At 32.3% G+C, this 21,496-nt stretch overlaps 2 protein-coding genes across 3 annotated transcripts; one reads left to right on the plus strand and one right to left on the minus strand.

The window, feature by feature from the left end:
• Positions 1 to 255: 255 nt before the first annotated feature.
• Positions 256 to 6,917, plus strand: LOC130642959 (homeobox protein orthopedia B-like). Of its 2 annotated transcripts, XM_057449560.1 has the most exons (4): positions 256 to 537; positions 1,793 to 1,889; positions 2,869 to 3,278; positions 5,745 to 6,917. In XM_057449560.1, the coding sequence occupies exons 2-4, from the start codon at positions 1,868 to 1,870 to the stop codon at positions 6,183 to 6,185; spliced, it is 873 nt and encodes a 290-aa protein (XP_057305543.1). In that variant the 5' UTR covers positions 256 to 537; positions 1,793 to 1,867; the 3' UTR covers positions 6,186 to 6,917. The 2 variants fall into 2 exon arrangements, with proteins under 2 accessions (XP_057305543.1, XP_057305542.1); XM_057449559.1 differs by lacking the exon at positions 256 to 537 and having other exon boundaries at positions 1,674 to 1,889.
• Positions 6,918 to 11,426: 4,509 nt separating this feature from the next.
• Positions 11,427 to 20,588, minus strand: LOC130643069 (tubulin-specific chaperone A-like). The gene is made up of 6 exons (XM_057449564.1): positions 20,516 to 20,588; positions 18,125 to 18,167; positions 13,753 to 13,829; positions 13,053 to 13,158; positions 12,479 to 12,565; positions 11,427 to 11,741 (listed from the first exon to the last, which is right to left on the minus strand). Exons 3-6 carry the CDS (start codon positions 13,809 to 13,811, stop codon positions 11,655 to 11,657), a joined length of 339 nt encoding a protein of 112 aa, XP_057305547.1. The 5' UTR covers positions 13,812 to 13,829; positions 18,125 to 18,167; positions 20,516 to 20,588; the 3' UTR covers positions 11,427 to 11,654.
• Positions 20,589 to 21,496: the final 908 nt, after the last annotated feature.

A 21,496-nucleotide genomic window follows, 5' to 3' on the forward strand; every position in this document is an offset into this window, starting at 1 on the left:
CATTTTCTTTTTGTTTATTTTAATGAGTCATAATCAAAAATGTCATATCTCTCAAAGCCTGACTTTTCCTCCTCCCAGATTCCGCAAATCGCTTAAAAAGCATTACGTCATGATGACGTAGCACTTTTCTTATCTTGTTCAGAATTTATTTCGTTATTGATGTTTTGTTTACTTCTTCATTGATTCATTTCTCCTCCTCACAAACATGTTTTTGCTTTAGGCAGTAAAAAAATGTCTTTGATTTGAATGGCAACACCATATTTAACACGAAGACACGAAAACATTATCTAAAGATATTGTCGGCTTTAAATGTTCTTTTTAGATGATAAATAATGGCGGAAAGATTTTCAACTATCTATGCGATAGCTTTCAAGTTTTCGGTCTATGATTCTTAGCCTTACATTATACTGTGCGCACCTTGCTTGTATGAAAAAGTTGCGAACCGAACTTTATACGCGTATAAAATAAAAAATCACAACATGTATTTTTTCTCATACATGAAACGGCCTCTGAAGTTAGAAATCGCCTAAACGAAAGGTAGGGCTTCCGTCTTGTTTATAATCTTGTTTCGAGTTTTTTCGAGCGGTGACAAAAATTGCGATGGTGTTAATCAGCGTAAAAGCTCTAAGGTTTTGTTTATATTCCTTTTTCGAGTTTTTTAAGAGCAGTGACAACATTTGCGATAGTGTAAATCAGCGTAACAGGGCTAAGGTCTTTTTTATAATCTTGTTTCAAGTTTTTTCGCGCAGTGATGATGTAAATGCGCCGTTTCGAAAAAATTGTTTAGTAGCTTGACGCATAATTTACTTTTTGCGCGAAGAAAGATTTATTAAAGGGGACAACTGATATAATTTGATTTAAATTTTTTATGTTATATGCAACTAGTTTTTATTAACCCCTCAATCCTCCTCTCCATCTCCTCCTTCTGCTTTACATTTCCATGACCAAAGGAGGTCGTGTTTAAATATGTTTTTTAAATTTTAAAGGCTACACGTGCCACCCACCACAACGCCCTTTCTACGCCCTATCCTGTAACAAATTTTGTGAATCTTGTAGATTGTAGAAAGTGTGTTAAGTTTTGGTAAAAACAGTTTCGACGAAGCAACACTTTTTCCAACGCCCCATTTTCAGTTTTTTCAGGCACGAAAATAGTGTAGATAGTATAAAATTTAATAAATGTTCTTAAATTCATTATAGACTTATTACAGACTAGCCCCAAATTTCTCCAATTCTCCCTAATTTATTTATTTAAAGTGAGGGGCCTAATTAGTGTTATAATTCACAATTTTGTTTTCTTTCTTTACAAATTAACAAATGTGTCGATATTTTTATTACTCCATCATAAATAGTAATAAATTTGAAGTAAAACAAACAATAAATCTAAATATCTAAAGGAACAAAAATAAATGAGTAAAACTAAAATTATTTTTCAAAAAAAGCACAAAACTGCATTAATAAAAAATGCTCAAAAGTTCCATGTTTAATTAACCCAGATAGCTTAGCGCGTAACCACATTTTAAAAACAACATACTCCACCTACCAGCATTCTGATTGGCTTGTAAATATTACATCGATGTAAAAATAACACGAATAGGTTAATTAGTCTGTTGTTTGAAGAGAGTTTTTTCATATTTTTTTTTTTAAAAAAGAATCACAAAGTTTGTACCGACTATTTGTATAATTGTCTTAAAGCAGATTTTTACAGATCAGTATTGAGTAAGTGAAACAAAAGGATTTAAAAGGGGAGCGTGTTTCATTGGTAATAATGGCAGAACCTTCTTCCTATTCACAGAGACATCCACCAAGACAGTTGGAAGAACTCAAAGTGTCAAATCTCATCACGTACGCTCATATAAGTAATGAAGATATGATCTCGCTGCTGCCTCCAGGTATAAATAAACTTTTATATACCGATCCTTTATGCTAGTCTTATATACCACTCTTTTGTAGCTATCACATCAAAACTCACATGATGTATATAAAAAGTGCATATGTCTATCTTTCTATTTTTTTCCGCAGTTTTCCTTTCTTTTGAGTTAACTTTGTGTATTTAAGAAAATTAGGCTTTGATTAATTTTCGTTATCACTTAATATCTGTCAAATTAAAATTGATTAAAGCTTGATTATAAGATGGTTATTTTTTTTTTATTTCTATCAAGCTGTTTTTACTTTTTCATTCAAAACATGGAACGCACATTCAGAAGAGTTTTGGCGAATTAATAGTTCTTTTTCTAAATTATGCATCACTTAAGCTTTTTTAAAAAAGTATTGGATAAATCCGCACAATGTCTCGATATTATATAAAAGGCGCAAAGCTATGAAATGTTTTTGCATTTCTGACTGGTTATGCTGGAGCGTGTTTCCAAAAGGGTAAGTCAGGACAACAGATTTTTTATTTTTTAGGTTCTAAAAAAAGCGAGTGCTTTACAAAATAAGTGGATTTTTATAAGAATAGAGATAATGAATTATGTACAAGCTGTATGTTAGACACAGTGCTAATTTTAATGATATGTGCGAGTATCTGCAAGTTAAAAAAATAATTCGCGGGTAAAATTTTTATGCAGGTTTGCCAGGAATTAAATTTATTAATCTTGCAAGAAAAAAATCAGCAAAACCACGATGTTTATTTCTAACCAGAAGTGTCTGATATTGAAATAACGAACCGCGTTTGCGATGAATATAACAAGTTTGTAGAAGTTAGTTAAGCAATTTTTGTTCTTGTTTCTTTATACGTATCAGTAATTTATCGAGGCTTGATGATCGTGTGGGGTGTGACATAACGTTTAGTTGAATACCAGCCTGTGTGTATACTTATACTTCCATCAAACTAACATGCCTGGATTAAAACCTCATTTCTTTGTATTTTAGAAGTCCAAAACGAAGCGAACATTTCCACGTTTGACGATATTATTAGCACTGCCGCAGGTGTGCCAAACGTTTCATTTGCTGGCGTGGACGCACTCTCTCAAATAACTGATAGCTACAAACAAGCTGGTCATATCGATATGACTTTTCATCGAGGTGAAGACATAAACAACAACAACAACAATAATAATAATAATATGATCAACAATAATAACATGACAAAGTTGTCAGACGAAGAAGATGATAGCGGCGATGACCTCGACCGACCATCCAAGCAAAAGAGACACAGAACGAGGTTCTCTCCCGCGCAATTAAATGAATTAGAACGATACTTTAGCAAGACGCACTATCCAGATATTTTCGTACGAGAGGAATTAGCAATGAGAATTGGATTGACTGAATCACGTGTGCAGGTAAATCTTTTTTTTTCTCTTCACTTTTGTATTTTTATTACTTAAATATTTTTCTATTGCGTGCCCCTTTTTTACTTGCCTCAGTCTTATAAATGATGCAATCTACAGTTGCCATAGCAAAATTTTCAGTTTCTTTTCTCAGCGGTGCGAAGAATATAAAACGTTCATCAGATTATCGAGAAACGGCAAAATATTTGTCACGTGATGGCAAATTAATAAAAACCATTCAAACGTAAATATTTTGAAAATGCATCGTAATGAGGTCAAAAGACAATTTCCCGCCTTTTTCATTATAAAAACTTCTGTATTTAAGAAGAAACGTAAGCTCGACTTCTTGATGACTTAACTTAAAAAAACTCGTAACCACTTTATTTTACTTAAAAATAAGATATAAATAAATTGTACAAGATAATAAATAAACCGGATATGACAAATATTTTAAGAAGTTGTTATGTGTAATGTGCCTTTGTTAATGACAATGTCTGTGTATAAAAGGAATTGTATCTAGATGACGTTGCCACAACAAAATATCAATAAATCTTGTCGTAAACATATGTGAAGCTGGTAAAAAACCGACAAATCTTTGTTCTTTTTTGATCGTTTTTTTTAAGAGCGAAAGTTAAATAGTCTAAAATATTTCAATTTAGGCCAATTTTTTAAATTATTTTTAAGTAGGACCACTGGAAGGTTAGAATGGAGTTAGCGAGAGCGTCAAGGGACTTTTACAGTTTACTTAAACATGTGAATGTTACATTCGTAGGACCTTAGACCTTAATGTGCGTGGAGAGTTGTACGTTTGGTAAAGTTTAAAGCTAGTCAACGTGCCTGACCATTTTTGAATTTCAGCAGGTTTGAGCCTGGATATTTCTAGAGCCTACAATTTTCTTATGACTTTGACATAATTTTTAGAAAAAAGTTACTGTTTAGAAAATTAACACAAAAGTACTTCAAGAGAGTGTTACAAAAATTGGCGGTCTTTTTTGTTTAAATTACGTGGTAAACAAATATGGCGGCTTTTTGTTTACATTTTCTCATTAAACCGACAGACGGGCAGGTTGTTTGAAACTTATTTTACAATGATCTGTTTCTTTATTTCGATAAAGCAAAAGTATTATCTAGGAATTACTTAACAAGCTAAAACTTGAAATTGCAGAAGAAAAGTCAAAAGTTGAATGTTAAAAAGAAACACCGAAGAAAGGGTTCATGATAAGATTAAAAAAGTTATTTTAAATAAAAAATAAAAGTTCAAGTAACGTTGTGTTCATCGTCTTTGTTCTAGTCTCTATTTGCACATAATAATTACAATCTATGATTTGTGATAAAGCTTTAGATAGCTGATCCCTCACGACAATCATTTATCCTAATTAACAACAGAATGAATCTTCTAATTAAATTTAAGTGATCCTGATATTATGTGAAATGCATTTTAAGAAAAGTTTGTCTGCGGTTTTACTTAAATACACTTCAAAAGTGAACCGACTGCGAATGATAAAAATGACACAAAAAAGTTGATATTAGAATAACAACAACAAACTTAAATTCTTTCCAGATTATTTTCTAAATAATAAAAGGAAAATCTTAAAGGTTTTAATTTATTTAAGAAATTGATCTGAATAACTTTTATAGTAGTTTACGTCAAATAGATTTCCACTTTTTGTTGTGACGTAGCTTGGGAAACAAAGCGGATGTAATTTTTGTTTTGGTTCAAATTCGCAACCTACACCTGCACAATTCTCCCATTGGCAATATAATAATATAACTACCCTTTTTCCCTAATTTTGTCTGGCTTTGTGTGTTTCACAATCGTGCTACGAATGCACGAAATATTTACGCACAAAATAACAATTGCGACATCTGTACGACAGGCAAATTTCCGTGGATTTTTCGCCCACTCTGTCTTGTGCCAGTCTTTTTGTTGCTTCCACTGACCGCTAACCAGTCTGTGTACCAAGCAACACAATGCTATACACATCACTAGTGTGTAAAGTAACTTAACTGCAGCAGGGGTTGACGAGACACACATTAGCATGCATTTCCCAAATTTCCCAAATTTCTTACTTACTCCCCATCGTAAGTCAATGTTCTTTGTCTTCTAAAATCTGTTCTAAAATCTCTCACAATGTGCCTAGTATAACATACCAATGGGTTAGATATCTACCTTAAAAACAATCAACACATATGGCTAATGCAATTACGCATGCTTTATAGGAAAAAGTGTTCCTAAAACTACCAAATTTTGAATTTTTATTTCTATGTTTGCGCAGGGTTTTTTTTAGCGCAGAATAAATAAGTATTGTCCCATTAACGAATTTTTACTCCAAAAATATGAAACATTTTCCTCCTCATGTGAAACTTTACTTTACTTTCTAAAATGCTACATTTTAACTCACTTAAGTGTAACTTTAACATACATAATTTTTTCTGACAGTTTAAACTGACCATCATATCTATTGTTGATTTTTTTAGGTGTGGTTTCAGAATCGTCGAGCAAAATGGAAGAAACGCAAGAAAACCATGAATATGTTCCATCATTCTTCCGGACTGTTTTCCTCTTACTTTAATCAAAACTTTACAAACTCGCCACGTGATAGCTCATGTTACCATAACGACCACATGTGGACGTCATCACCGCCCACAAACTATGGTGCAAATGTTAATCAAACTGCCCAACTTCCTGTAGGTAGTCAATTCCCATACAACCAATTACCACCTAATTATCCGTTAGAACGAAGCCCTATTGGTCCACAGGGATACATAGGGAATCCAGACTGTTCACGGGATGTGGATTATGTATCGAGTACTTCGCCAGCGAGTCAATATGCTTCGTCTAATGAAATGGATCATTGGAATGGAATAGGAGACATGCGCAGAAAAACAATTGAACATAAACCGCTATCATATAGATAGGCGCATGGTAAAAAGTTATAGTTCGGAATATGTAATGAAAAATGCATATGTTTGCTGCAAGATCAAAACATAACAGGTTTGATGGCAATCTGTTAACTGTTGAGTTTGGTTCAAAAAAAATAATAACTGCAACTTTTTTCTCCTAAAGGTGAAATCTCTTTTGCTTCTTCGTTAACCAACTGACCTTGGTGGGCTTTTCTTAGGTGTTTTATCAAGTGTATCCTGCCGATATTTCCGATGAAAGTTCTGCTAAATGAAAACCCTCATCGGAAAGAGTTTTCCAGTTCACAGTACTAAAAGTAAAAGGGCACTTTTGTTTGATATTTTAGCGCGACATTCTTACTCGGACCTAGACTCTCAAAAAGCCCGTAAATTAATACAGCATATGCATATCATCTTATAACGTGAAAGTAATCGACGCTAACACAGAGAAAATTTAAAAAAAAATATCTATCTGCTTGTAAAATTTATATTTATTTTTAAAAATAGACATATAATAGTTGTATTATAGCGATTTTTTGTACTTTTGTTTTCCCTTCTACGATGTACGTATGTAAATTTTGAGGAAGAAAAACTATATATAGATATTCAATCTGCAATTTTATGTTAGTAAATTTTGTTTTAATGTTTAGTTCACTATATACATAGATATATATTTATTTATTTATTTTGCACTTAAGTTATCTCTGGAAATTGTATGTGATGCAAAAAAATATAAAACCCCTACTACCATTTTGGTTTTGCTTTTTGTCTTCTTTTCTCCCCCGACCTGGTGGCTACTCTAAAGACCTACTTATCTTTCCCCATTTTATTTCAACAACAAATTTAATAATTGAGATTTGACAAGGATATATTCCGATCTAACTGGTACTTTAAGAACCAGAGAAAGTGTCAATTATATCCTTTTTTATTTGTTAACGGTCCTCCCATCTCATCTATCAACGAAATTAAAAGCGAGTCTATGTTTACGTCCTTGATGGACACCCGTATTCTGTTTAATCTTGTTCCCGAATGCTTTATGCTAAAAAAGATACACAAACTAGCGATGTCCAAATAATGCACGGCGGGTGAAGCACAAACTGCTGATGCCTGGAATATGCACGACGGATAACACAAGGATTTTTCTACAGACTAACAGTGTTGCATAGATGTACATGGTAAACCAATAACCTCCTCGTCAGGTCTATTTTACTCCTATGATGATGTTGATGGTACAACAGCAGCCAAAAATGCATGGTATTGGGTGTGAGGTTTATAATTTACTTTTGTATATTTACTTAATTTTTTCAAAATCTTTTTATAAGGTCAACAAAAATGTTTAAGCATAGGTAAATAGAATAACGCAAAAGCACTGCCACAAACTTTCCCGAGGATTTTATTTTCGCGAATTCGGGGAAAAATCGCGAAACTGGCGAATTTTTTTCTTGCGAAAATATCTTTTCTTAAAGTAAGTTTTAAATAAAGATTATGGATATTTCCATAACCATAAAGATTATGGATATGGAAATTCTGCTGAATCTGACATCATTTAAAGACATTTCCCAAGTTTCTTTTCTCTCTTTAAACTTTGACTTCAAGTAACAACAAATGTTAGGTTAGGAACAAGACTGTATTTTTTTAAATTTAGAAAAGAAGGCATCCAACTCAACTATGGAGATCTAATAGTACAGCGAAAGTCTTAGCTACGTTCGTGCGAGTAGAACACATGCATTTGTGACATAGTGGTTATTAGAATTTATTAGAATTTTACATAATTTGAAATAACGTTAAAACTTCCGTGCAAATGCAAAAACTTATAAATAAACTACACTAAATGATTACTGGGCTGTGGTTTAGTTTATTGCACTGATATATTAAGGCGTTGCCGTTATAAAATCTTTGACTCAACCTTGGAGAAAGGGTCAAGCAATTTCATGTAAGATATGTGTAACTGCTCTCAACAACAAGTAACTAGTAAATTTTTCTTTTTTTGACCGAGTCAAACGACCCTTTTACATGAAGGGTACTTGTTAACTTTAAGTATAAAAGGCTTGAGCAAGATGTAATATGAATAATCTATGGTAAGGAATTTTTTGTTGTCCAGGACAACAGAGCAATTTAGTGTATGTTTTAGGATTGTTATTACAAAAATTTTTGAATGTTCCACAATCTTCACCCTTTTTTCAAGAAACATTAGAACTAAACAAGAACAAGTTTGTTTGTCGGGTATTTTAACAAATTTGGACAAAGTTTCTTATTAAGAAAGTTTCCTTCTTAAATAGTGAACAAGAAGGGAAGTAGGGGTCGTAGTGCTGATCACGAGACACATTTTTATCAACCTCGTTCCCAGGGCTTGTTATATGTTTTTTATATTTGGACATGTGTATCAATACAGAAAAGCTAGCAAGCACTGGGGACGTTGTTTTTTATGAGAATAAAGTTTATAAGTATCACGCACAAGTTTCGAATCTCCAAATTACAATAAAGATTTAATAATCACTATAGGTAGTTTATTTCGAAGTTTTTAGTTTGTATTTTCCGAAATCCGAATTGTTCCCACTTTTAAAAAAATTCCCCACACACCTTTTCTGACAGAGAATATTTAACGAGCGTCCTACTCAACGTCTTCCCTTGCATGAGCGTCTCCTCTATTTGCCAAAAAAGGCGTTCATTAAAAAAATACACGCTAATAAAAGAACCAAGCGTGTAAAAAAACTATAAAAAAGCAACATTTTTTGGGGAACTTGTCCAAAACGTCATGTAAGTTTTATACAGCCTATTAAAAAATACAAATTTCTATTGGCGAACCAGCCTACATAATCAACCACACACGTGAATCTAGTCCTCCTAAGATAGCCAAGTAAGCAAGAGTCTGTTAAATACAGAAACATGGAGCGTCAGCCATAATTTTTGTCGTCTATTATAAAAAATTAAATTATACTAGTCGTTAGCCTGTGGAAAAATCCACGGGTTCGTCCGTCCTTTTTATACCGCATTGTGTGCGTCTCACTACCTGCGCAGCTAAGCTACCATTTTGCGTGACAGACAGACGGACGGACGGACAGACGTATACGTGTATTATAATATAGACAATAACGCAAAAACAATACAGTGAAATTAATTGTTAGGGGTACTTTTATTTTGTAAACGGTGGTGTAGCTGTTATTAAGGGGTTTTCATAAACACTAAAATTTTTGATATTTAAGCGTTTCTATTTTTGTTTCTTAAATTCGAGTTAAAATTTTAAAATCAGTCGCTGTTTTCCAATATATTTAAGGAGGACCTTCCTCAATACAGCTCGCCCTTTATCGAAACCCCAATATTTAAAGGAGCAGCTCTCATTCGACTACTCATTCTTTAGCTATTTAAGTAAAAATGGCAAGGTTATATGGGACGATTTTTTTATTTCCAAAGTATTTTAAATTGAGTCAAAAATGTGACGGCTCCGACAGAACATCATATGCATAGAAGAGCTCTGGTTATAACCTCAAAACACTAACAAAACGGTCTACTTGGTCTGTTTAATGTCAAATTCAAGTAGCGCCACCAGAAGTCAAGATGTATGGCAAATTTTACTTAGGCTTAAACTTCCACCATGGAAATTGTTTGTTATTAACCACTTATTTGTCCAGCAAATTGTATAATTTTGGATCATTCATTTGAACCATTCAAATTGTTTAGGACTGTTTAAAATTTCGGCAATTTTGGGAGTGATTTTCTAAATTTGGCATTGTTTATAAAAAATAACAAATACGGTAACTAATTCCGACAAAAACTATGGGGTAAAGGTGGTTGCAGCGGTATTTCTTATAAGCAACTTTTGATCCGACACTTAGGTTGCTTAAAAAATGCCTTACTGCTCAAGAGAGAGTGAGAAAAGCCCAAGATTATTAAAAAAAGCTGACAAAAATTAAAGTTATTTACCCACTGTTGTCCGATTTAATGTTAAGTTTTTAGGTAATACCAAGATTAAATAATTGCTCGGTTGAAAAGCATGCAAAAAAGAGTTATTTCATATACAAATATAAATGTTTGCCATAGGAAAAAGTTAAGTGTATTCATTTACTTAAGTGAAGAAAGTAATTCGAAAACATTGTAACAGAAAAGAATGCAGAATCGTAAACTTAAATTTCGAATTCTTAAAACAAGGAGTTATTCAAATACTTTTATTTTTCATCTCGAATTTCACCTTACTTTTGGCGCTTTTGAAATTTTTTTAAAAATTCTGTATAAATTCACTTTAGAAATGGGCACAACCTACTTGAGCATTTAATTCCAAAATAAAATAAAAATGTGCACATTTGCAATATTTTATTCCGCATTTTTTACAACTCTTAAAGACCCATTCTTAATTTTCAATTACACAATCATTTCTCCCACAAACGATATATTCCCTGGTAATGTTGGATTATTTTTGACGAACTTATCTTCGCAAATTAAAGGCAAAACGTTCTGTTTTTTGGAATTTGTTTTTCCAAATAGATTCCCATATCAAACATTTTGTGACCATAATATTTAGCATTTTTTTTTTTAGATTTTTGCATGAAAAATTGTTTGTTCTAATTTATCAAAATTTATTTTTGTGAATTGGGTCATAAAAAAAATTTGCGGGACTTAATTCGAAAAAATTACCGAGCCAATAATTAATTTCGAAAGATTAAATCCACCAATAATTAATAATTTTGAGCATTAAGTATGAGTAGTATAAGTTCGAACACTATAAGATAAGTGGGGGATCTAATAGACAGTATAGGTTTGTGTTGTGCATCTACAGAACACTATAAATGCGAGTAGTGGATCTAAAAGACGGTATAAGTATTGAGTAGTGCATCTAAAGAACACTAAATATGAGTAGTGTTTCTAAGGACAGTAAGTCTATAATATATATTTGAGTAGTGCGTATGAAGGTCTATAAACAGTGCTTTTCTTTGAAACTACATTTTCTCGTGTGGTTTTTCTTTTTTGTAATCAAGCTTCTTTTAAACCTTAATCAAATGTAGTTTCGAAATAAAACACATTGTGCACAATTTCTGAAAAGAACCTTTAGATACATGTCAAGGTTGTTCATCATACAATTTCTCTTCAAATTATTTTTTTGATTCTGCTTTAACCGATTCTATCATCGAAGTAAACGTTAATGTTATTGCAGCGTGACAGCTCAAGGAAAAATCTCTAGTCGAGCTGTTTTGTAAAAAATGGGAAAAATCAGTTAAAAATAGTCAAAACATAATTGGAACAAAAAGACACAAAAAATAAACTAGATTGTAACATATATTTTTTTTCTCTATAACGCTGAGTCTCTAAGTTTACTCTACCGGCAGATGTTTTTTATAAAGCATTACTTACACATAAAATAGTACTCGACCTCTAACTCGTCTTTGACATAATTGCGATAACCAAAAATGAATGTGTTTCTGCCCGGTAGAGGTGTTGTTGATCATATAATAAATTACTAAAAACATTTTATCGGCTGCAAAGTAGAAAGACTTCTCATGATGCAACTTGTTCCTTCGCATCTTTAAGAATACTTTCTGCAGTTTTGTATTCTTCTGTTTCAGCTAATGATTTTTCTTCCTCCTTAAAAAATGTTAGGAAATATCGAAATTATGTTTTTTATAATCGGAGGTTTTTCCTTCATATACCTGGAATAATGGATTAATTTTGGCTAATAAATAAAAGATTTCGTGTGGATTTCTTTTCCTAAGGGCAGAGTTACGAGTGTTCTACTTTTTGTTAGACTTTTGATATATTTATCATTTTAATGTTATAATATTAGTGATTATAAACTGATACGTCGCATTATAAAATATAATAAGCTATAAAAACGTTCTTTTCTTAGAAGCCAAAAAGTTTTTATAACTTCAGTAAAATTTAAATGACCTGAAACTTGGTTACAACCTTTCAAGCAGGTTCATGCTACAAATGCTACGACACGAATGCGCTTAAATCGCAGTTAAGGTTTAAAAATCTTATTTAAAACACGTTAAAAATACACTTAAATCACCGTGAGAACCAGTTAACAATGCAAAAGACTCATCCAAGATTTTACAGACATTTAAGCAGGAAAAATAAAAAATGGAGAACTTAAAACAGTTAAAAACCGGATAATTATTGTTGGCAACAATTATGATCATTTTAAATAACTTCGGATATTATTCAGATTGAACATACGATTAATGGGATTTCTATAAGGATGCGAAACCTACCCACTTTAAAATACATGAGAGCTGTCAAACCTGAATAATAGTAGTCCCAATTTTCAAGGGACGTGATTGGTTGATAAACAGATTTTGAATTACAAAGCTCACACTTACTAAAAGAGCTGCCAATTCGTCTTGAGCTTTTTGTAAGCGGCGAGTACAGTCTGGAATCATTGCAGCGGATTCGTTTTTTACTTCAATCTACAACAAATAAACTGATTTTTGAGTATTTATGTCTTCAAAATAGGGTAGTGCTGTGCTATATCATAAGAGGTTGTATCATAAGAGATTTTAATTCGTTTTTTTCAAACACAAACAGAATACTAAATGCCATTACATAACAAAAAGAAAAAAATAAGTATTTAGGTTTTACAAAGATTAAAAGTACTAGTCAGCAAAGGTGTCGTATTTTTGTATAAGCATTGCATCAACTCAATATCAATCCAATTATTTCCTGACATTTCTGAATCTCTATAGTTACAGAAGCTGTAATAAAAACCTAACAATCTTGTAAAAAATGTAAATTCGATACTACAATGTGATAACACAACTCGACTTTAGTAATATTAGGAATAGATATATTTGAAAAAAGGGAAAAAACGATAGACATTATAAATCCGAAGACTTTCCTGGGTTTAGCTTGTACGATACGATAACGTACACAATCTTACACTATCAAAGACCTTACCATTTTCTTAATATCATATTCATCCTTTTCCTCCTTCTTCATTGTTTCGATTTTTTCTTCATGTTGTTGAAATTCTTTCTCATACATTACCTTTTCTTTTGATAATCTTAACAAAGAAAAACAACCGTAATAACACCTCCTTACAGGGCCATTTTTTAAAAAGTAAATTTTTCGAGGAGTTGTTTGACCTTTTCTCAAACGTGATCTGGTTCAATAAAAAAAAGGTCACATGGACAGTTGTCATAACCTAAAATTAAACAACCTGACCTGAATAACAAAATAGACTCATAAAAGTGATTTTCTAGGAATTCTTTCCATTTCCAAAAGCATTTCCATAACTTTTAGAAGTTTTCTTGAGTAGTGACTACGCATTTACAAAGACATAGCTTTCCAATTTTTCCTGACTCCTGGCATATATATGTATATAGACGTTTCTTATTTTCTTTCTGTCACTAACAATACTCTTTACCAGTAACAATTTGGAAGAATTCTCCAAGTTACACGGCAAGAAACAAAGTTTAATTTCATTCTGTCGGTGCTCCTTTACGAAAGGAATCATGCAGAAACTGATACTGATACTGTTACAGCTACTGAGTTCCTGTTAACCTATGTTGTTCTGTATATACTCATTCTTAAAGTTAATCTAAGCCTTAAACATAACGTGTCACCGCCTGTGTATTCCACAAGTTGTCTCGCTTACCTTTTCACAACTCCACTTTTGATGGTTAAGTTACGTAACTTCGGATCCTTAGGAGGCATGTTTTTTTGTTCTATTCCCTAAAACAGATCATGGAATTCACAGTTGATTAGTTAACTTCATAAAAAAGCAAAACAAAGCAATAAATTTTGTTATAGTTGAGGTATAGTCAATTTTGGTCATCAGATGTACATTACAGTATAAGGAAATGCATACTAATAAGGTAGCTTGAAGTCTATTTGGCAAACAAGATATTTTTTTATTATCCCAGTCTTTAAAATACATGCAATTTTTTTAGTAATTTAATTTCATTGATGGCTTTCGTCTTATCAAACTTTGTATTATTTAATAACAACTTCCGTAAATTTTTAGTCCGTAAATTACACAACAATTATACATGACAGGTACAATTTCGAATTCATTTTCAGATAAAACGATAGTCAACATAGACTTTAATGACCCCCCCTCCCTTATTCTCAACCCCAACCCCAATAGTGTAAACATCAAGCAATTACTTTATATGAAATCAGCTAACAGGGAATGGGAACTCAAATCCACAATATTTTGACTTGAAGCAACGAATTTCTTAACAAATCACAATGGTCAACATATTGGCACAGTACTGTGGTTGCCATAAATCATACTAACGCTGCAAGAAAAGCTTTTTCTGACTTCAGAAAACAACTAAAAGTTATAAATATCAATATAACTAAGACAAACTTCTTTGTGAAATAAAAACTCTTTAAAATACAATAAAGTATTATAACACAAGTTATATATACAAGATGAATCTGATTCTATAATTAAGACCAGTTGTGTGGATTGATACTTCAGCTAAGTATATTCTTCATAGTAACAACAAAATAGCGTCGGATCCAGCAATATTGGATTGATCAAACTTTTGGCTTCTGTTTTCGAGTACTAATATACAGAACTAAATGTAAAAACATATAAAATGATGGTTAAAATATAAATTTGCAATTCTAAAAATTTTATATGTTATATATTATAAAAGAAAAACAAGATATAACCGATGTTACAAACAGTCCATATATATGGGCAAATCTTGGTGACAAAGGGTGCTAGCAAGCCTTTAGACAAACATTGGCCATTGGGAAAAAATTAAGAGGTCTGGGAGGAGCAAACGAGTGTCATTTTGGGAAAAAATTATGTTAATCAATTCACCTTTATAATATCTAGGCATTTTGAATGCACATCCCTTAAGAGGTCTAAAATTACTGATGACGGAAAATGTCAAAATTTGCTATTACCGTATTTCCTCTAAAGAACGCCGCGGCGTTCTTTACAAAATGCAATTTTTAGGTGCGGCGTTCTTTAGAGGGCGGCGTTTATTACAAAACCATGAGTGAGACAAAAAGCAGAAGTTGACGTTAAGTATTTTCTTTAAGATTAAATATAGATAACAAAAGAATTAAACTATGAAAAGTCTATTAAACAATGTCAATGTCAATGTCGCTATCTCCGTCCGAGTCTTCGTCGATAACATGAAAGGACTCATAGCTTTCATTTACATCACAATCGTAAATTTCAAATGGGTTGTCAGAAGATTGGTCTTCTTCCAATGCCTCAGTTGCTTTTTTCATTAAGGTAGCACCAGATGAACAGGACGATCCTTCTTTAAAACAATGGATTTGTCCATCCTCTGATCCATCAAGAGCTAAATTTAAACCACACGACTTGAAAGATTTGATAATCATTTCCGTGCTCAAGCCATTCCATGCGTCTAAAACCCATTGCACTAGCTTTCGTCGCGATGGAGGTTTCTGGTTTCCTCCTTTTGTGAACTGTTGAACACCTTCAACCATCCATTCGTTATAAAGATCGATCATCCGACTCTTAAATGGTTTATTCCATGAGACATCTGGTGCCTGTATATATTTAGTGCAGCCACCGGGAATTATGACATTCTCAATTCTGCCTTTTGACAATTCTTGTTTCACGGAATCCATCATGTGGCATTCAAATGAATCCCAAGCTAACAAGCGTCGATTAAAGGAAAACTTTCCTAAAACTGTTTGCACATAGTGTAAGGTGAGTTCCTCGTTCATCCATGCATTTTTTGAGGACACAACTACGCATTTATTTTTGAATTCAGTATTTAGTTCTTTGCATTCGCGTTTTGCACCACCAAAAACAATAAATGGTTTAAATTTACTTCCGTCTGCCTTTGCTGTCAAGCATACAGAAATTCTGACCTTTTCATGACCAGTCGATTTAAGCATAATTTCTCGTTCGCCACGCTGTGACACCGTTGTAGGTGCTGTCATATCCGCCCAAACAGCAGTCTCGTCCATTGCAAGAATCGAACCGGCGTTGAATTGGTATTTCTTTGACATTCGGCGGACATGTACTACATACTGCACCAACCTGTCCACAAGATACGCTGGATCCTTTTGAACTGTTGTCGTTCTACGACGTAATGAAAGACAATTTCGTTTCATGAACTTTTCCAACCAACCTCGACTAGCCTGGAAACTATTTTTTGCAACAGTGTCCTCTCCAGCTTTTTCATCGTGCATTGCTTTTGCTTTTCTCATTATCAGTTTTTTCGAAACACGCAAAGAATTAGCTCTCCTATTATGTATCCATTCGAGCAGATCTTCTTCTAAATCAAGATTCTTGATTTTGCAACCTCCTCCTTCTAGTTTGAATCTTTTCGCTGCTCCTTGTTTCAACTTCTCCACATTAGCTCTCCATTCTCTTACTCTTTTTTCATCGACACCGTACTTTCTTCCTGCTTCGCGATTTGATGTACTAATTGCGTGATCAACAACTGTTGTCTTAAATTCAAAGGTAAAGCTTCTTCTTTTTTCCCCTTTATGGGATATTAACTGTTACTGGGAAACGAAAACGAGAGATTGGTTTGAGTGTACCTGCAAAGTTCATTTGTTTTACATCTAGCAAAAGTTATGCTAAAATTCTTCACGGTGAACTGTTAAAGCGTAAAACTAAATATTCGTATTTGTCATTAGATGTAGAAGAATTTTGTGAAAGAAAACAGATCAAATTCATATAAATACCAACTTTTTTTACTTTCCCTATTAAAATGGTTTTTTTCTAATAAACGCCGCATCTAAGGTGCGGCGTTCTTTGGAGGGCGGCGTTCTTTAGAGGGCGGCGTTTATTACAAATTTTCATATAGAAGTGCGGCGTTCTTTGGAGTGCGGCGTTCTTTGGAGGGCGGCGTTCTTTAGAGGGCGGCGTTCTTTAGAGGAAATACGGTACTTAAATCTAAAATTCTTTAAATGTGAATATTTTGAGAATGAAAAAAGCTTTTTAAAAAATTTAAACAAACTAGCCAATCAACTTTTAAAGCTCTATAATATAAGTCCAACATCATTTTATACCTTGGGTTCCCTTTAAAGGAAGAAACTTTCGTGAATCAATAAAAACAAAAATCAAGGGAACTTTATGGTCCATTTCAAATATTTTTTGCAATTAACTTCCTGAAACAATTATTTCAATGATTTTTGTGAGAATTAACTTTCGTGATTGCCAGAGGGTATAAAAATAGTATGTGAATGGTATTATAAAATGCCAACAACAATAAAATGCAACTTAATTTTAGAGTTGTTTAAAGTTTGTTAAAAGGATTAATTACATGTATATATATGTCGTTTGGTAATCAAATTTTGCGAGTACCGAGGCCTATGCAAACTTACCAAGAACATCTCATTGTAAACTAAATTCTATATCCCCAGTTATTGGGTCATTAGAAAAAATTAAGAGGACTGGATCCAGCAACCAAGTGTCATTTTAGCAAAATAATTTATGTTAACTAATCACCTTTATAATACCTATGTATTGGCAACGTCTGAATGCACATGCTTTTAGGTGTAAAATTACTGATGACAGAGAATGGCAAAATTTGCTATTCCTTAATATGAAATCATAATTTATGCAGCACAATAGAATCCAAAATCTTTTAAATGTGAATAAATGAGAATGAAAAGAGCTTTTAAAAAATTAAAAAAAAATAAAAATTGCTAAGTAACTTTTTAGGCTCTATATATAATATAAAGTCCAACATCATTTTATACCTTAGGTTCCCTTTAATTCCTTTCAAATATTATTAGAGTTAATAATTTTTGTCTTACACATGGCTGAGAATGAAAATGATGTTCAACTCGTTTCTAACATATGGTGAAACATTTGATAGGTTTCCAAGGCTTTGTTTACTTTTTGCTACATGTTTAGCCATTACTTGATTCTTATGCACAGACACAAAAAAGGTATACAAATCAAAAAATTTAAATAATACATTTAAAATTTATTATGGTTTTTCTAAATTAAAGGTCACGAACACAAGTTACACTGTGTAAACATTTAACACAAGAAAAATATATATACTTACCGTTGTTTCCTCTTACAAAAGCATCTCCATATTTGTTTTTAAGCTAAAGAAAAAGAACAGATTTAAGTTTTACAGCAATAAAGGGACTTTCTGAAGCAGACAAAACTTTCTGAACTGCTTAAAAAATCTACATGTAAAGCCTATATCGGTCCCGACACAATTGCTTAAATTTTAAATTACCTATGATGAGAAAAAGAGGCATTACTGAAAATCAAAGTGAATTACAAGTTAGAAGACCTGCTTTTCGTTAGCAAAGAGATCAATATTTAATGAATATTATTTGATGCAATGTTATTCGTTATGAATAGTAACTATATAATTTTATGTGTCACATCAAAAGAACAATCGCATACAGTGTAAAGGCTTGTAGTAGGAACATGGACAGGGTCACTTTAGTTTAAAGAATGAATTACATTTAATGTTGCATCGTTTTGTCAGGCATCAAGACCACTAACATTATGTGTTTATCTACACTTATTTTGTATTCCACAGCGCCACAGACAATTACAATTTCTTGTAAAAAACAATGTAGAAAAGAATTGATCCATCACTAGTTTAATTAACGCTGAGGTGTGACAATTACTGGTTACGCATAATGCATCAATTAAGAAGTTAATAAGAAAAATTAAAGTACTTTCTAACATTAAATCTGAAAAGTTCTAAAAAAATTATTTTGACTTTATCATTTCGGTCAATTTGTGGCCAAACCTGTAAAGATATGTTCACTGTTTTGATAAAACCTTCATGTGAAGAGAACGGTGCAAAATTTTCCAACCCTTCAGCAAACCACAATACAATAGCTGCGAGAGGAGGGGGGGGGGGGAAATTTTCCTGAACTCCGAAAAACCATAATAGTTAAGGTGAGAAAAATTACGCTTAGTCGAAAACAAACTTCTTGCGGTCAAAATACTCTGCCTTTTTTGATTGGTTACTTCTATTGTTCTTTAGGGATCGTGTCCAAGATCGTTTCAGTTTTGATACGAATTGAAACGACTTTCATGGTATGGAAATCGTTTCAATATTTTTTTCACATCGTTTCATAATCGTATCATGAAATAAATTAAATGTTTCATATTTTATTTGTGAAACGATTTTGTATAAACTACGTAAAAATGAAACGATTGTGAAACGATTTTAAAACTATTTTGAAACGATTAGAAAAAAATCTGAAACGATTTGATACGATTGTCAAAATAATATTTGTGATACGATGTAAAAGTCTTTGAAAGTTATTGAAACGAATTTTGAAACGATTTTGAACTAATTAAAAACCAATTAAACTTAATGTAAAAGTATTGTTTCTCTTTCTTTTATTCAACACAACATCAACATCATCAACAACATCTTTTATCGTAAATATCGTAAAACAGTTTTTCAGAACTAAACATAAACAGTTTTTCTTAAAACTAACAATTTCCTTTAAAATTAAAAATATTGCAATGAAAAAAAATTAAGAACGAAGAACGGCGATAGAAATGCTTTTTTAGATCGCATTTTAAAAAATTTAAGAACAAAGAACGGTGATAGAAAAGCTTCGTTAGATCACATTTTAAAAAATTAGGAACGAAATGCGGCGATAGAAATGCTTCTTTAGATCGCATTTTAAAATTTAAGAACGAAGAACGGCGATAGAAAAGCTTCGTTAAATCGCATTTTAAAAAATTAAGAACGAAATGTGGCGATAGAAATGCTTTTTTAGATCACATTTTAAAAATTAAACTAAGAACGGCAATAGAAAAGCTTCGTTAGTTCGCATTTTAAAAATTTAAGAACGAAAAGCAGCGATAGAAAAACCTATGTGACAGCGCATAGATTTTATTGAGAGACCTTTATTAGATTAGTAATTTCTTTTATTCTTTTATGTTAAAAGAATGTAAAAGAAACACCTTGAATGATTTTGAAACAATCTAATATAAATGTACTGAAACAATCATAATGATACGATTTTGAAACGAATTATGGTATGTGAAATTGTGAAATGATTTAAGTAAATATCGAACGATCTCAGAGACGATCCCTAACTAACATGACCAATATTGGGATATCCTTTGATTTAAGTACAAATGAGTGGTTTTTCATATGAGAACAACTCATTTTATTAACTTGCAGAAAGCTTAGTTAACTCGGCAAGACATTGGAAAAAATCCAAGGGTCTCAGATTTAATACCAATATGTATATACTTTAATTTAAATAAACAAAAATGGCAACCCTATTAATTGCTTTTATTTTTTACCTTCAATCTGATTACAACTAAGCAGATGAACTCTACACTCTCTCGTAACCCATTCTTGATATATTTGTTATAAGTCTTCTCAGGAAGACTTATAACAAATATCAAGGGAAGCCCCATGTTCCAGAAAAATATTTGACATAGCCAGAGAAAATCTTACCTGGCCATTAACATATTCTTCAGTTTGCTCTAACACAATATTCATGTAACCATCAAGACTACCCAACACACCTGCAAAATGAAAAGAATGTTCCTTTTTATGCAATGGAGGAATTGCTGAAAAAATGTGCTGAGACAACAAAACAAAAACCTGTTTGGAAAATTTTGCACTCATTGCATTTTTTTGTTTGTTTGTTTTGTTTAAGTGTTTATATTTGAAGAGGTTGCTTAAAAAACAAATAAGAAATGCTGATTTGTTGCTTTTGTATGAATTTCTCCTGAGCCAAAAAAATAGAAGCAAATAAATGTTTTACAAATTTAGGACAGCACAATGTTTTATATTTCAAAAACATATTGATAATCGTTTATACCTCGATAATCGACCCCAGAATTTAGTTTTACAACGACTGGCATGCCAATGATCTGTTTCAGAAAGTCACTCGGATCTTGTCGCTGGCTCATAATTTCTTCTAGCTATAGTAGTGTATGAGGAACAACTTTATGTTTTGACACAATTTATACTCAAAAAAACTTAAAGAGTAAATTGAGCAAGATGTCTGAGGATCTGTAGGCAAGAGAAAGGAAAACAGTAAAATGCACTGTTGTCTTGGGAGAAAACGTGTTTAGCAGCGTTTTTGATTCGTCTTGTTTGTCTCTGGGTCACACAATTTTTTGCTGACACTGTAAAAAGATTGCTGACTCTGCAAATTAATCGCCCAGACCACTTGAACAAGATAGACATAGCTGATTATCAATGTCAATTTTAGCTTGTAAACTAATTATTTGCAGGTCTTTCATGCTTGTTAAAGGAATTAAATTTCTTTGTATATACTAACTACAGTTTACAATGAACATACTTTTCATATATATTTTTGTGTATATATACCACACGTGGTACAAGGCTATTGTTCTTTATTTCTCTTTGGTTTACCAAAAAGTGAAGATATAATTTTCTGTTCACGTTTATTGCATATTCTTAATG

Source organism: Hydractinia symbiolongicarpus, chromosome 1 (genome assembly GCF_029227915.1).
Source record: "Hydractinia symbiolongicarpus strain clone_291-10 chromosome 1, HSymV2.1, whole genome shotgun sequence".
Lineage (NCBI taxonomy): Eukaryota > Metazoa > Cnidaria > Hydrozoa > Anthoathecata > Hydractiniidae > Hydractinia > Hydractinia symbiolongicarpus.